Source organism: Aegilops tauschii, chromosome 2 (genome assembly GCF_002575655.3).
Source record: "Aegilops tauschii subsp. strangulata cultivar AL8/78 chromosome 2, Aet v6.0, whole genome shotgun sequence".
Classification (NCBI taxonomy): domain Eukaryota; kingdom Viridiplantae; phylum Streptophyta; class Magnoliopsida; order Poales; family Poaceae; genus Aegilops; species Aegilops tauschii.
In genome coordinates, this window is record NC_053036.3 from 474,916,197 (window position 1) to 474,932,793 (window position 16,597).

The following is a 16,597-nucleotide window of genomic DNA, read 5'->3' on the forward strand; positions in this document are numbered from 1 at the left end:
GCTTTTCTCCCTCTTTTCCCCCTTTCCATTCTACCTGGTTGTCGCAACCAGATGCTGGAGCCCAGGAGCCAGACGCCACCGTCGACGACAAGTCTTACTACACCGGAGGTGCCTACTACTACGTGCAGGCCGCTGATAACGACCAGGAGTAGTTTAGGAGGATCCCAGGCAGGAGGCCTGCGCCTCTTTCGATCTGTATCCCAGTTTGTGCTAGCCATCTTATGGCAACTTGTTTAATTTATGTCTGTACTCAGATATTGTTGGTTCCGCTAACTCGTCTATGATCGAGCACTTGTATTCGAGCCCTCGAGGCCCCTGACTTGTATTATGATGCTTGTATGACTTATTTTATGTTTTAGAGTTGTGTTGTGATATCTTCCCATGAGTCCCTGATCTTGATCGTACACGTTTGCGTGCATGATTAGTGTACGATTGAATCGGGGGCGTCACAAGTTGGTATCAGATCCGACTGCCTGTAGGAATCCCCCTTCCACACTGCTTGGCCGAAGTCGAGTCTAGACATTGCAAAACTTTTTACTAACATGGCTGTGTGTCTTACGGGCCCACGTCGCCATTGGGTGGTATTAGGATATTTTACTCCTCGATCCTTACTCTGGGACTCTGATCTCTCTTCTATTCGGGTTAAATGATTTTACTAAATCTGACTCTAGGTTCTCGTTACAACTTCTCCCGGAGAGCCCCTTATCACAGATGATCGCCTACTGCACCAGAAGATTTTGAAGATACTCTTCGATCATTCCTGAGACCCTTGTACCACTGCCTTTTAGTTCCTTGCCGCAGAAATACCCATACGGATAATTCCCCGCACGTACCGAGTATCCGCCCATCCCCAGTTGTTTATGTGTTTCACTAAGGTCTTCGAAATAATATCCGACCTTCCGAGAATCCTCAGCAGCCTATTGCTCTTGAAATTCTTGCTTGCTTGCATTATGGTTAATCCCATAAGTCTCGTAATCATATTGGCATCCCTTGTCATCATCATTTTGAGTCCGTTGATTCAAAATGTTGTGAATGCTCGCGATCCTCAATCAGGTCCTAGAAATCATCCCTCCGGCTCAGACGTCATTTTGAACAGGAGCTAGTTCTCGACCAATCAAATTGCCGTCGATTGTGCCCCTAAGTCTATTAAACTTATCCATCCTTTATCAGAGCATCTGCTTCTGATCCTTCGATTTAGAACCATAATTCCTTTGCATTTAAGCTTCGAATTATTCAGATGATTCCATAACCTGTTGCATTTTCATTCTTTCCTCATCTGATTGAGCAAAAAAAAAACTCACATCAGATCCTTTGTGGACCATCAAGTCCTTTGTTGGATTTTATCCGACAGTGTCCTTCATAATTAATCACCTTGTGAGTTCTTTCTTCGATACATAACGCCTTTGGTAAATTGTATCCTCTCCTTTTATCAACCATGCTCTGCTTTCGAGCTGGTGATATTTACTCTTGAAGCTTGTGGTATATGTCCCTAAGCCCTGTTGGGTTGAACCTATGCCTTCCCTAATTTGTGTGACCCGGAAAGTTATGCGGGTTATACCCTGCTGACGCTTCGTCAGATAACTTTTCAACACTACAACTTCGAAAAGGGGAGGTAAATGTAAGGTTATGCATTGAAGACGTGGGAGTCGACCTTGAACTTTGTGTTCATACCCATGGACACGATGTAGATCTTATCATTAAAGCTTCTCTTAAATTAATTATTCCCGTGGTATAAGTTCATCGTATATCTGGGATCTAGCATTTTTCAATCGTGGTTCCGACCATATGTTCTTCTCTGATCCCATTTCTCGGGCAAGTTTAAGCACTTGTCTTCTATGGATCAATACACCAGCCCAACCTTTACTTTGATCTATCATTGAGTATTACACTCTGGTATCTCGAGAATATCATGGAACTGCATAACTTTTATGGGTTCTCCATCAAATGTTATTTCTCACTGAATCCAATTTTTCCTGGGTTCTGGGTTGTCGTCAACCGAGAACACCGAATAGTGAATCGAGTCCGTACTCCGATTCAATAACTCTTAAGTAATTTCTGTTGCTTATGATTTTAATCCTTCAAGTCATTCCTAGCCTGATTGGCCATATCATTATCATGGTAAATTTTAACTGTGCTACCTGGTCCTTTCTTCCCGGAGCAAAATTTTCGACGATGAGCTAACCTTACGTCGATCTTCCCCGCCATATCATTTCACCTTAAACAACAAGCTTGATTTCGAGTTTGTGTCGTACCCTTGGTTCCAATAACCTTTCGCTTCATCATTCCTTTGACTTGATGTCATCGCCGATCGATTACACCTTCATGAAATCTTTCGACAATTGTGTCGTGACCATCATCAACATTTCGAGCTCTTCGAGGATATCAATCGAACTCATGATGGGAAATACCATCCTTGCCCCTCGATAATTTGTGTTATCATCGGCAACATTCTTGCCAAGTTTGTGTTTTGTGTTGTATCTTGATTTCCTTGCTATCTAGCTTAGGTTATGTTCTACCTTGTAGTATTACTGTCTTCTATATCAAGATTGTTGTGAGGATTGCTCCACCTCTTAAGAATTCTTGGTATAGTGATGCTTCTCGCCATCACCATTCTTTTCTTGGTCCCCATGATGTTTCTAACTGGGATATCAACAAGTGAACGATGCTACTTGGATTCTATACTTCCAGCAAACCTATTGCTTTGAAGTAGGGGTCGACATTTCATTCTCAGACCATTGGCTATCGAATCACCATTTTAACATTGATCATGCTACCTGAGCCCATATCTTGGGTGCACCTTTCAACCAATTATCAGTTGTGTATGCTTTCCTCGACCATACATCATTATATCACTTGATCTGACAAATGTTATCCCCTTGTTCACATAATTGTAGAATCCATCTTTTTAGAGATCTCGATGAGTTGTCGCCAACTCCATCAGCCACCTCCTCATCCTCTCCTTGATTAATGATGAACTCTTGTTTCGGAACTCGCTTCCATAGTTCAATTCCCGAGAATCTTACAATGTCGTCTCGACAATTTGTGTTGCACCTGTCTTCTCAGGCATCCCGAGTCTGAGTTATCCTAACACTCCATGAGGAAATCGTAAGACTTATCCTACAAGTTATTCCTGATGGATCCTTTGTGTTTCCAAAGTCTGATCTTCACCTGATGACCATGTCAATGCTATTTCGAAGCATGTCTATGGTACTCCGATTTTCAACAAGAACATTTGAAGCCAATGCTAAATGTTTCCTGCTCAATTATCCAAACACCGTTGTATGAGTAATGTCATGAAATTTCTCTCCCCTACCTAAAGAGTTTTCTACATTATATCATGTCATGGGTGTCATGCTCTGCTTGTCCTTGGGAAGGATATACCCTTGAAATATGTGTTTAAACACATTTTCCTTTCCATTGTTCTGTTTAATATGATAATCATATTTTCCTTTCCATTGGTTGGTTTAACGTTTCTTGTGATCTATATGATCTAAACAGTAACATTCTCCTGCTTATGTAAACACCTCGGTGTACAATTCTGTTAGCAAGACCCTGTTACCATTGTTGATGACATTTCGGTAGCCACCAATGGACGAGAACTTTGCCTATTGGTCCGCCTCGTTCAACGAGCAGGAAAATGGTTCTCTTTGTCCCTCGCCCTTGGTACCGATGTTGATGTCGACATAACTAACAGTCTTTCCTCTGACCTGCATTGCTATCATGATCGTGCATGATCACAATGCCCTCCCTAATTTTTTAACCCACAGTTCCACAGGATCGAAACCTGACTCTCCTGTACACCGTACCCTTGTTGCTAAAGTTATTTCTCGCGTTTGACTCCGTATGTAATTCACGGGTCAGCTTCCTAGAGATGATCTATTCTGGTATCAGACGCAATACTTATTCTCGTTGCTCTGGACCCCTTTCACACTTTGTTTCAGGAAACTCTACCTGCTTGAAACGTCCCATGATACATCCTTACTTTGCTCTCAATATTTTCTTAAGTCTCAATTCGAGAGTTACTTTCCGCCACCTTCCTCGATGTTATCGACCAGATAGTCAACCTTGCAGAGGTCCGTTCTTCTGGAATGCCCATTCTTTATTCTTTCGTAAGTACGATGGAGTTCCTGAAGAAAGGACGATGACTTCATAATGATGACCTGAAGCAATGGAATGAAGACATCAATGTAATGGATCGATCTCTTCGAGAAGAGCAACCAAGACCGAGAAGAATCGTTAGAAATTTCGTAACCTAGTCTTTCCCCTTACACCACCCCTTAAATCTCGGGACGAGATTTCTTATAGTGGAGGAGAATTGTGACGCCCGGATAATCATGCTACAATAATCCCACGCTAACGATGCCACATCACCTCCGTTACTGTTGCTAATCTATCGTTAGATCAAAACCGGTCCAAAAATTCAAATTCAAAATTTGGCAAGTAACAAAAGTTTTCAAAATATTAAACTAAAATGTTCGGAGTGTGCAAATAAATGCCTAGGTATTTATGGTGAAGGAACCATGCCTTTATAAAAAACCTAAATGCATAAAATGAATTCAAACAGAAAAGAGAGATACATAAAAGAAAAAGGGAAAAGACAAAACTAAAAAAAGAAAGAAAGAAACAGAACCCCCCCGGGCCATTCGGCCCAGCTAGCCAGGCCGGCCCAGCTGCTGGCCAGCCCACTGCCCCCTCAGGCCCAACCGGCCATCCCCCCACTCCCCCTTATCCACTACCCCCCAAACCCTAACGAAGCCACCACCCATCCCCCCCACTCGCGCCCCCACTCCCCCTCCCGATCCAGATTGGATCGGGATCGAGCTCGCCACGCCAACCGCCTTCGCCCGTCGCCCCTGACGCCTCCTCCTCGCCGGACTGCTCCTCTCTGTCGCAACGTCCCCGACCTCCACCTCGCGCCCCGTTGCCACTCCCCTACCGGCCCCGTGAGCACGCGCCCCTCTCTCCTCTGCCTTGTTCCCGGTCGACGCACGCCCGTCCCTGCTCACCGCGCCGAACCCCCCTCCCCATGCCCGCCCGCGTGCTGCGCGCGCCCCGTGCTCCCGCGCCGCGGTCGGCGCCTCCCCTGGCTGCGCTCCACCGCTCGCCACTCGCGCGCGTGCGCCGGTGCGCACCACGGCGCCCAACGCACCAACCCCCGCTTTGTTCCCTGCTCGCGGTGCGCACCTCGTCGGCCTCAGCCACGCCGCACTCCGCCAGGCCCTCGCCGCGTGTGCCTTGCCGACGTGCGCCCATGAGCCCTGCCTCCCGCGCCCAGCGCGCCCTCTGCGCCATGCTCCCCGCGCCCGAGTCGTCCTCGCAGTGCGCCGCCTCACCGCCGCCTGCTCCGTCTGCCGCACCGCCGCGCCCATCCAACCGCTGCGCGCGCTCACCTGCGCCCTCCCTAGCCGCTCGCTGACAACCTGCGCCGCCACCCCCGTTGTCCCGCGACGGCCCTGCTGCTGCGCCGTGCCAACACCCCGCTGCTCCGCCTCTGCTCTGCCCGTGCGGCTCCCTACCTCCGCGCCGCTCCGGCCGCCTGCCGGTGCCGTGGCCGCCGGCGCCCGTTGCGGTTGCGCCCACGGTGCCCGCCCCTCGCCCATGCGCCCGTTCGCACGACTCCGCCCTGCGCCGTTAGCTCGTGCCCGATAGGCCTCTGGGCCACAGACACGCGGGGCCTCAACCCCCAGAACGTTTCCTTAAAAATAATAATAATTAATAATAATAATAATAATAAAACGAATTAATAAAATTTATAATTAATTAATTAATTAGTGAATTAATTAAGCTAATTAATCCTTTTAATTAATCTAATTAATATGTTAGCCTAATTAAACAGTAATTAGTTTAACCTAAACCCTAATCAACCTAACAGTGTATGACAGGTGGGTCCCACTGGGCCCACACGTCAGTTTGACCAGTCAACGCCTCTGTTGACTGCTGACGTCATGCTGACGTTATCATGACGTCAGCAAGCACTGTTCTGGATAATGTTGAATTAAAATAATTAAATAAATCCTGAAAATGATTTAAATCTTTGAAAATTAATATTAAATAATCCATAACTCGGATGAAAATACTTTGTACATGAAAGTTGCTCAGAACGACGAGACGAATCCGCACACGCAGCCCGTTCGTCCGCCACACATCCCTAGCATAGCAAACATGCAACTTTCCCTCTCCGGTTCATCTGTCCGAAAACGCGAAACACCGGGGATACTTTCCCGGATGTTTCCCTCCCTTTGCCGGTATCACCTATCCCTGCGTTAGATCACCCCTGGCACCGCGTATTGCCTTGTTATATGTTGTGATCCTTTGTTTGCTCCGTATTTACTGTTTCTTCCCCCCTCTTCTTCTCCGGTAGACCCCGAGACCGGCGTTGATGCCACTGAGTACGATTGCATCACCGACGACCCCTCCTTCTTGCCAGAGCAACCAGGCAAGCCCCCCCTTGATCACCAGATATCGCCTATTCCTTCTCTCTACTGCTTGCATTAGAGTAGTGTAGCATGTTACTGCTTTCGGTTAATCCTATTCTGCTGCATAGCCTGTCATTGTTGCTACAGTTGTTACCCTTACCTGCAATCTTAAATGCTTAGTATAGGATGGAGTATTCCATCAGTGCCATGCTATACTACTAGGCCGTGATCACTTCGGGAGGTGATCACGGGCATATGTTATATACTTTATACTGTTACATTACTTATGATACTGTTCGGAGATGGGGGCTGAAGGGGCAGGTGGCTCCATCCCGGTAAAGGTGGGCCTGGGTTCCCGACGGCCCCCGACTATTACTTTGTGGCAGAGCGATAGGGCAGGTTGAGACCACCTAGGAGAGAGGTGGGCCTGGCCCTAGTCGGCGTTCGCGGTTACTTCAAAATAACACGCTTAACGAGATCTTGGTATTTGATCTGAGTCTGGCCACTGGCATATACGCACTAACCAACTACGCGGGAACAGTTATGGGCACTCGACGTCGTGGTATCAGCCGAAGCCTTCGTGATGTCAGCGACTGAGCGGCGCGCGCCGGGTTGGACCGCGTAAGGCAACTTCCTTTGTAATGGAGGTTGCTAGGTCTGCTCACCGGCCGCCCTCGCAACGTGCAGGTGTGCAATGGGCGATGGGCCCAGACCCCTGCGCCATAGGATTTAGACCGGCGTGCTGACCTCTCTGTTGTGCCTAGGTAGGGCTGCGACGTGTTGATCTTCCGAGGCCGGGCATGACCCAGGAAAGTGTGTCCGGCCAAATGGGATCGAGCGTGTTGGGTAATGTGGTGCACCCCTGCAGGGAAGTTTATCTATTCGAATAGCCGTGATTTTCGGTAATAGGACGACTTGGAGTTGTACCTTGACCTTATGACAACTAGAACCGGATACTTAATAAAACACACCCTTTCAAAGGCCAGATACAACCCGGTGATCGCTCTCTGGGCAGGGCGACGAGGAGAGGATCGCTGGGTAGGTTTATGCTATGCGATGATACTTGGTGAACTTACCTTCTACTCTCTTATATATGCTGCAAGATGGAGGCGGCCAGAAGCGTAGTCTTCGACAGGACTAGCTATCCCCCTCTTATTCTGGCATTCTACAGTTCAGTCCACTGATATTGCCCCTTTACACATATACCCATGCATATGTAGTGTAGCTCCTTGCTTGCGAGTACTTTGGATGAGTACTCACGGTTGCTTTTCTCCCTCTTTTCCCCCTTTCCATTCTACCTGGTTGTCGCAACCAGATGCTGGAGCCCAGGAGCTAGACGCCACCGTCGACGACGACTCCTACTACACCGGAGGTGCCTACTACTACGTGCAGGCCGCTGATGACGACCAGGAGTAGTTTGGGAGGATCCCAGGCAGGAGGCCTGCGCCTCTTTCGATCTGTATCCCAGTTTGTGCTAGCCATCTTATGGCAACTTGTTTAACTTATGTGTGTCCTCAGATATTGTTGCTTTCGCTGACTCGTCTATGATCGAGCACTTGTATTCGAGGCCTCGAGGCCCCTGGCTTGTATTATGATGCTTGTATGACTTATTTTATGTTTTAGAGTTGTGTTGTGATATCTTCCCGTGAGTCCCTGATCTTGATCGTACACGTTTGCGTGCATGATTAGTGTACAATTGAATCGGGGGCGTCACAATACCCTTTCTCCTCTCTCCCTTCTTTTATCTTCTTCTTCCTCCTCTCTCAGGTCACGTGCTCCAAACCTAGTCGGGCCTGCATGGGCCGCCGCCTTCTAGCTGGACGCCTCTTCGTGTCCCACCGATGGCCGCCGCTTGGATGGCCACAACCTCATCCCCTTATCCCTTTTGGTGCCCATGTGTCGCTGGGGTGCTCACCCTCATCCCAGGGCGGGCAGGGTGGGGCACCGGTGTTGGCCGATGCCCCGTCCAGATCCGGTTTCCGCAATGGGTGGGGCTCGATCTTCGACTCGATGGTTGCCGCTACAGGAGGTGGACATTGGGTTAGGGTTCACCTGTATGCAAACCGTACACGCTGGTGGGCACGGGGTTAGGGGTTTTCCAGGGATGCGGAGTAGAGGCCTTCCCGCCCTTTTCTTCGGTGGTTGACACATGCATGTTGGGTGCGGGGGCGGAATCGGGGTGGATGCGCAGGCAGTGGCCCTAGATGGCGGGCTACACAGATAGCTCCCCAACGAGTAGAATTGTAGCAGGTGTTGGTGGTGTTCTTCACCCATGTGGGTTGCGCGATGCACTATGGAGGATGGTCCCGTGAAACGCTCACCCGTGATGGAGGCCAAGGCCTGATCAGGATCTAGAGTCAATCCGACGTGTTTGGTCTGGTGGCATGTGTACCCATGGCATAGTAGGTGGGAGGGGTCGAGCGAAAGCTTCGCGCCCCAGCGGCGGCGGCGCATTATATTCCTCATGTGTGCCACCTTGGCTAGCTTTCTCCCTCCCTTCTAACACTCAGGTTGAAAACCTTTGTTCGCCTTGGCAGACGTGGCAATAGCGACACTTGCGCATTGTAACCCTGTTGGGGGCATGGCCGAGGAGTGTAGGTGTCTCTAGGTCGTGGTGGTGTGTGTTTGGCTGGTTTGGAGCTATAATCGACAATGTTGGCGGCTTGTCGTTTCGTGTTCCACTATCTTTAACACTTTACGACGTCTCCTCTCCATCCTTTTTGCTTGCCGACAAGGTTGGTGCTCCTCGGTCCGGAGTGAGATGGCTCTTCGGCGACAGTTTAGTGGTGAGACTGCCGCAAACTCCAATGGTTTCCTCTAGGTGGCGGGGGTTCGCTAGTCGGCGGTAGCCTTGACTGTGTGGCAATGGCTCGGACTCTCCTGAGCTTCTTCTCGGCGACTCGCTGTGGGCGATTAGTAGCGCGCCCTTGGTGCTTTCTAAGCATATGCTCGGCTTGTTTTGTCGTGTCTTCTGACCAGCTTGTGCGGATTTTGTCAATACCAACTACCATTTGGTTGATTGGCTTCATTTGTAAAGCGGGCAAGTCTGTTTTACGAATCATAGTACCAAAAGATCGTATTCAAGTATTGATGATTAGTAAGTTGAAGCGGAATCCAACATAGCCCACCTTGTTTTTTGGATTGAGCCCTTACTTGAGCTAGGCTCGAGCAGGCCCGAAGCTGCGCTTTCCTTTTCAAATTTATGCTCGATCCAGAAAAGTTTAAAATTTTCTATTCAAATTGACCAAAAGTTGATAAAATATAGTCCAAAATTTCTAATGGCTTGACCAAATGAGTTGTGGTTTTATGTTTCCACAACACCTAGAGTTGTCCCTTGCTGCTATGTACTCCAGCCCATAACTGGCACCAGTACTTTGTGCCTTTTACATTCTATATCCTCTCTTTGAACGTGGAAATGCCCCGCTCCACTCGTTCATTTCACATTCTTCCTATTGGTACAGCCCTGTAAGAAACCTGTTCTTAATTAATCATTTGCTCTTTTTTTGGTGAATAATTTAATCGTTTACTCGGTGCTATTACTATCATAGCGTTTTTTGCCCTTCCTAGTTATATTATGTGGACCGTGGAACAGGTGCTAGCTAGTAAATTAATGCTCATTATCTTGGCGATTTTCATACTGGCATCTGTCAACCTACTATCAGTAGGATGTTCTTTTCACTATTCATTTATCGTATGTGGATTAACAGGGACAGACCAAAGTTACAATATTTACACGGCCCATTCGGCGTCCAAGACTGTCCATACCGTTACGTATCTCTTTTTGCAGAATTTCCACTACTATTCTAAAGCCACACAAGCAAATCGCGAGGAGGCGACGCCGCGACGGTAAACTTATACTCGAGGTTTCTCTCTCCTGCATACACATAGTTAAATAACAACAAGCAAGGTGTATATTTCCACTCCAAATTATGATCGTGATGTACCTTTCGTTCTTGATTCTTTTTTATGGATCTTCCGAAAAACTTTTTTTTCTATGTGAACATCACACTTAGTTTTCATTATCGTTTTAAGTTTTCATCCCCCACCAAGTCACAATGGTCAACAATGGCCGAAAATGTTTTTGTGCAATATATGAGCCGTTCTTTCCGATCCAAACTCTAGAGAGGCAATTTTCCAGGCGCTCCCTCCCGATACCCTTCCTCCCCTGTAGGCTGCTCCCACCCTCCATCGCCGACGTATGAGTGTGATGAGACTACAATAATCTGGATGAAATTGTAGTTTTCCTTGCTTTAGATATTTTAGTAGGGTTTTATGGCCACGACATCGATTTGGCAAATAATCTTTTCCCAAGCTTCCCCATCTCAACTATGTCGGTTGTAGTGGTGTAGATGTTTTGTTGGCGTACATTTCTGCTGATCTTTTTGGCCGGTAAGCTTAGAGTTTGCATGTTTTGTCAGTGTGCCGCCGACAAATGACTTTCCTTTGCAGTTTGGACCACCAACCTCCTTTCCGTCATGTTGATGCGAGCTCTAGTGTTTGGCATGTGACCTGCGAGTTTCTTTGGAAGTCGGGACCTTGGATCAGTGGATCTCCGGGCGATGACGAGTTCGACGACTTCTTCACTAGGGCACTGGTCCGACAAGATCATGGCCTTGATGACTTCATGTCTGCGATCAACAACAACTGGATGGTTGTGATGATGGAGAGCCAGAGCCAGTAACGATGGTACACTCGACCTGTTTGTGAGGAAGAAGACATCCGGTCTCACATAGACCACGATATATTTACTATATTTCCAGGGGTGTATGCACTGCTAGTTTGATTAATAGTCATGAGGCCTTTTTCCACAAGAAAACTTTATTGCCAACGTGGTGTTATTTTGATGGTATTTGGCCAATAATCAAAGCCAAGGTGGCAATGTGCAATTTTCTTATCAAGTACATTTGTCTGGCAAAAGACTGTACATGCATTTTACTAAATATGGAGCACAAGGGGCCGACATGGTGCTTGGTGCCTCACCGGTGTGTGCAAAGTCGAATAGGGGAAGTGTGGTGAAAAGAAAACCATTGATGATGATGATGTGTCTGTGTCATACGAGTAGGGGAGGGGGGGGGATGAATTATTTTTGGGTGGTGATGGTGATAGGACGAACCGACAGAAATGCATAACCGAGATACGACAAAAACTAGTATGTATTTGCACAAAACTGGACCATGATTGACCGCTGTCATGTACAAAATTCATGGTATCCAAATTTAAAGATAAAGTAGTCAATCGAATTATACTTTATAAAAAACATGAAAACCACACTATGACAACAATGGAGGAAAAATGATACACTTATCATTTTTTAGAGTAAGATACACATAGAAAACTTTCTTTTAAAACAGTAGAATACATTCGTCTAGAAAAATGTGAACAATTTTTGAAATCCCGAATAATTTTTTCAAGTGCTAATAATTTTTTAAAATTCCGAACATTTTTTGAAAACCTGAACATTTTTTTAAATCTCAAAACATTTTTTGAAAAAGCAAAGATAATTCGGGAAAACGAATTTTTTTGAAACTAAAAAAATTCAAACCCCTTTTTTTTGTAAAATTGAACAAATAGTAAAGTTTCTGAAACATTTTTCGGAAAATTACGAACAATTTTTAAATTTACAAACAAGTTTTGGAAAGTCGAGATCAGTTTTGAGATTTGTGAACAGACTTTGGAATGGTGAACATTTTTAAAAATTCTCACAATTTTTTTCAAAAGTACGAATTTTTTATGACAATTTGAGTTTTTTCAAAACTTATATATATATTGAAAAAAGGGTAAAAAGAAAATAGAAAAACAAAGAAAAAAGGTTCGGAAAAATATTTTTTTAGTTGTTCAAAAAACTCCTAGAAAGTTCCCCAAACCGGTTTAAAACGGCTGGGAACTTTATAACCGGAAACCTGTTTTTTTAGGGACCCAGCAAACCTGCTTTTTTTTTGAGAATCTGCTTACCCAGTAAACCTGCTTACCGATGTAAATGGATCGCCCACTCGGTCGCTCACTCGCACTGCCAGAATGGGCCAGCCCAGCGTGAAAAATTGCTTTGTTTTCTTTACATTTGCTTATATGTTGAAATATTCGTTGCTAAAAAAACAATATGTTCAAATATCATAAATATATCTATTATAAAAATCACTTTACATACAAATTTTAAAAAACTTAATCACGCATTTGAAAAATATTAGACGTGTATAGAAAAATGTTTGTAATTTATATGAAAACTACACTGTATGTAAAGAATAAACAACCATATATACGGACAATATATTAATCTTGCATTCAAAAAAGGTTGAAAGTGCACTAAAAATGTTCCTGATGTATAAAAATATATATACAAAGTGTATGACGAAGAGTAGACATAAAAAATATTTGTTTGAGGAAATAATCTTGTATTTGAAAATTGTTAAACGTGTTTATAAATTATTTTCCTGATGTGTAAAAAAACGCACAATGTGTATGGAAAAAATAGACATCAATAAATATGTTTTTGTAAAACTGTTAATCATGTATATTAAAAATGCTAAACACATGTATAAAAATATATCCCGGTGTATACGTAAAATTCAAAATGTTTATGGAAACAAATTGACATCAAAATATATGTTGAAGAAAATGTAATAATGTATTTGAAAAATCAATCAATGTGTACAAAAATTGTTTATTTATTTAGCGGAAAAAATGTTTATGCAATGTAAAAGAATGTTCATGTGGGTTAAAACATATTTACTGTGATTAAAAAAGGTGTGTGACACTTTCAAAATTATTCAAATGTTTCATGAAATTCCATGAAATTTAGAAAATATTTATACAATGTTAAAAAAGTGTGCGTAGTTTAGAAGAATGCTTATTGCCCTTAAAAAGTATTCACTTTAAATTTGAAAAATGTTGACCATGTGTTTAATTTTTTTTCAAAACCACATATTAAAAGAAAGATGTACATCGTATCTTTGAAAAATATTTAACGTGTATCAAAATAAAGTTTCACATGTACACAAAGAACGAAGATGGTGTACTAAAAAAGTAGGCATGTGTCAGAAAGGAATGAAAACCGACAATAGAAAGAAAAAAGAAAACCAAAGAAGAAAAAAAGAAAAAAATGCAGTGAAGACTGAGAAAACAACAAAGAAAACCAGTGAAAACATAGAAAAAGAATAAAAAAATGAAACCCGTACAAACCGAGAAAGAAACAAAGAAACCCGATGAAAAAGCAAAGTAAACAGAAAAACGAGCGAGGAAACAAAGAAAACCAAAAAACAGAAAAGCCCTAAAAAACGAGCCAAAACCAGTACAACCACTGAACAAAATCAGAAGTGTCCCATCAAGACCCATCGAATGAAAAAACACGAAAATTGGCCAGCATCTTCAACAGATGCACTAAATAAGCCGTGCTGGATAAAACAGCTATATAGTGCGTGCACCACCGAAAGTAACGCTCCAGCAGCCGCGCTATAATCCCGCGCGTGATAAACAAGATTCAGCGCGCTAGGGATAACTGCATCGCGTGCTGGGTATTTTGTGTTAAAGATGCTCTAAGCGAGATATAGTCTTCGCGATATACGCGCATCTACCAAGAAAGGAGTAACAAAAAGGCAGTACAAGGCCTTTCTAGTTCTAGAAAAAGCTAGTACGAGGCAGTATAAGTTCTTTGTAGGGTAGGACGCAGGATAATCGACGTGATGAGGGTGAGACGAGACAGTCACCACCATGGCATCCTCTCCTCCTAAATCAAGCTTTTTTGCATGCATGCTTGGACGAAGTCTGAGCGGCGCAGAAGCCGCCCGGCCCCTATGTTCGCTCCGGAACCCTCGTTCCGTGCCCCGTAGCCATCGCTCCGGCGCTTCCTCCATAGCTATTTTACCTATCGCCCCGTCGGAGAAGAAGCGATTGGAAATAAGGAGAGGCTACGCGCGCGCGCAGTGCTACGTACGTGCCAGGCCGGCGCCGCCGTCGTCGTCGTACGTCACCGACAACATGTCTTTCACCGGCACGCAGGACAAGTGCTTTGCGTGCGAAAAGACGGTCCATTTCATCGACCTCCTCACGGCGGACGGCGTCATCTACCACAAGACCTGCTTCAAATGCAGCCACTGCAAAGGGATCCTCTCGGTACGTACGTTCCTTACATATTCTGATTCAATCAAGGGAATCCTCCAAGTCCATCCATTGATGCGTATGCGCATGCACTTCCTTGAACGAGTGAGATCGAGCATGTATGTAAATTGTGTTCGTTGGTGCATGGCCTCTAGATGTGCAGCTATTCTTCCATGGACGGCGTCCTCTACTGCAAGACGCACTTCGAGCAGCTCTTCAAGGAGACAGGGAGCTTCTCAAAGAAGTTCACACCGGGTAATGTACAATTCACAACGTACATGTGGTTAACGTAATTAAGATGTATATCCTGAGAGTTCTGTTGTGTGACGCAGGTAACAAATCTGGCGACAAGAATGAACTGGTACGTACAGCCCAGCCCCACAAACCTAGTCTTCATGCATGAGCCAAGCTTATCTAGTTTAGCGTTCCTTTTCTTTCGTATAATGCAAGCTGTGCTAACTGGATAAATGTCTTTGCAATGCAAATCGGAATGCCCGGTACTACAGTCAAGGGCCCCAAGCAAGCTATCCGCTGCCTTCTCCGGTACTCAGGATAAGTGTGCAGCCTGCACGAAAACAGTGTATCCACTCGAAAAGGTACAGAAAGAATATGAGATGGCTTGATAAACATTGATTTCATTCTTCGGTTAAGATGTCAAATTGCAATCACACTGCTCAACTTGATGTCTGATCGTGCTATTCAGATGACTCTGGAGGGCGACGCATACCACAAGAGCTGCTTCAAGTGCTCCCACGGGGGCTGCATCCTAACCACCTCCTCCTACGCCGCCCTCAACGGTGTCTTGTACTGCAAGATCCATTTCCAGCAACTGTTCATGGAGAAAGGAAGCTACAGCCACATGAAGAAGAAGAGCCCCTCGCAGGAGGTGTTGCCCGATTTGGTGGCGGCGGCGGCCGAAGAGCAACCGGCGGCAGAGGCGGCACCGCCGCAAGATGAAGAATAGAGAGGAAAATTAGGAAAACACGAAATTTATATACGCAGCGCAGCCTGGAATTCATGCTTGTTATTTTTACAAATTGGTTCTTTATGCCCCAACCCCGTCCCCCTTATGTTTTCGGTTCCTCTGAGCTTGGTTTGTCAAGCTGTAAGTAAATGTACTAATACCTTCCTTTCATATGAGACTCGTGACAACTGTGGCAATCAACTAGTAAGCCTCATGGGGAAAATTGTATTATTTTTCTAAGCAAAAATAGCTACTCACGATTTTTGTAAATAATGCCTGGTCCCTGATGGTTGTCTTGGTTAGTCGGAACTGAGAAGGACAACCATGGTTAGCCAATATAGCGTATGTTTCTGTTTCTTAATTTCAGCATAACCTTTACTGACATATACTAATATTAGATGAACCATATCAATCACCGTCGAACACTTGGGGCTGTCAGATGGCCCCTTCCTTGCAACGATGACCTCGTTGATGCTGTCGGACAAGCCCTGATCTGCTCCTTATATGTGCGGGCTTGTCAGTGATTCCACATCAGAGTGTGTACCTGTACAACCATCAAGGTGTGATGATCTGGCTTACAATAGCGACTCCTTCATTCAAAATGGGGGTTGTAGTACATGGTGATTTAAGTTTGGTGATGCTTTCTAAGTACATGTTCTCGAGCTCTGGAGTGAAAACTCAGGTGAAGTGGTTGAACCTAGCAATGGTAGTGTTCCACAACATTCCCTTGTTGGAGGTAGTGTCTAGAGTTTGCTAGTGATTCCTCTTTAGGGTGAAAACCCAACATCTAGCCTCTGTGAGTCGATATGATGATAGTAGCACCGCAAATAGTTCTCTTCTTGAAGACATCGTTGTTGAAGCACTTTCTCACAGTCCGGATGTGATAATGTTGCACTTACAGATAGATTCATAAGGATTTGCCTTATACACGTATGTTATTGGTGCTTTGCTTCGACGAAGCTCTTGGAGGTTGAGTTTTTTCCCCCCTTTCTTTATGTGTTTGTTGTGTGCGTGCTAATTATGCAAAGATCGTCTGTGTGCTCATTCTACTTGATGCATCATTGTAAGTCAATAAAAACATCTTTCATAAAAAAATAACAATGGAACCTCATTCAAACTTTAGGGA

General features: G+C 45.0%; 1 protein-coding gene across 1 annotated transcript; it reads left to right on the forward strand.

Moving 5' to 3' along the window:
- Positions 1–14,363: 14,363 nt before the first annotated feature.
- On the forward strand, positions 14,364–15,818 carry LOC109742182 (LIM domain-containing protein PLIM2b-like). The gene is made up of 5 exons (XM_020301269.3): positions 14,364–14,522; positions 14,663–14,762; positions 14,840–14,868; positions 15,014–15,103; positions 15,211–15,818. Exons 1-5 carry the CDS (start codon positions 14,388–14,390, stop codon positions 15,469–15,471), a joined length of 615 nt encoding a protein of 204 aa, XP_020156858.1. The 5' UTR covers positions 14,364–14,387; the 3' UTR covers positions 15,472–15,818.
- The last annotated feature ends 779 nt before the right edge of the window (positions 15,819–16,597 follow it).

Bases quoted from the DNA above. Each gene is read 5' to 3' on its own strand.
- LOC109742182 (XM_020301269.3), top strand. From the start codon at position 14,388: ATGTCTTTCACCGGCACGCAGGACAAGTGCTTTGCGTGCGAAAAGACG. The intron at 14,869-15,013 runs GTACGTACAGCC...CCGGTACTACAG, and splicing joins CTGGCGACAAGAATGAACTG to TCAAGGGCCCCAAGCAAGCT. The intron at 15,104-15,210 runs GTACAGAAAGAA...CGTGCTATTCAG, and splicing joins CAGTGTATCCACTCGAAAAG to ATGACTCTGGAGGGCGACGC.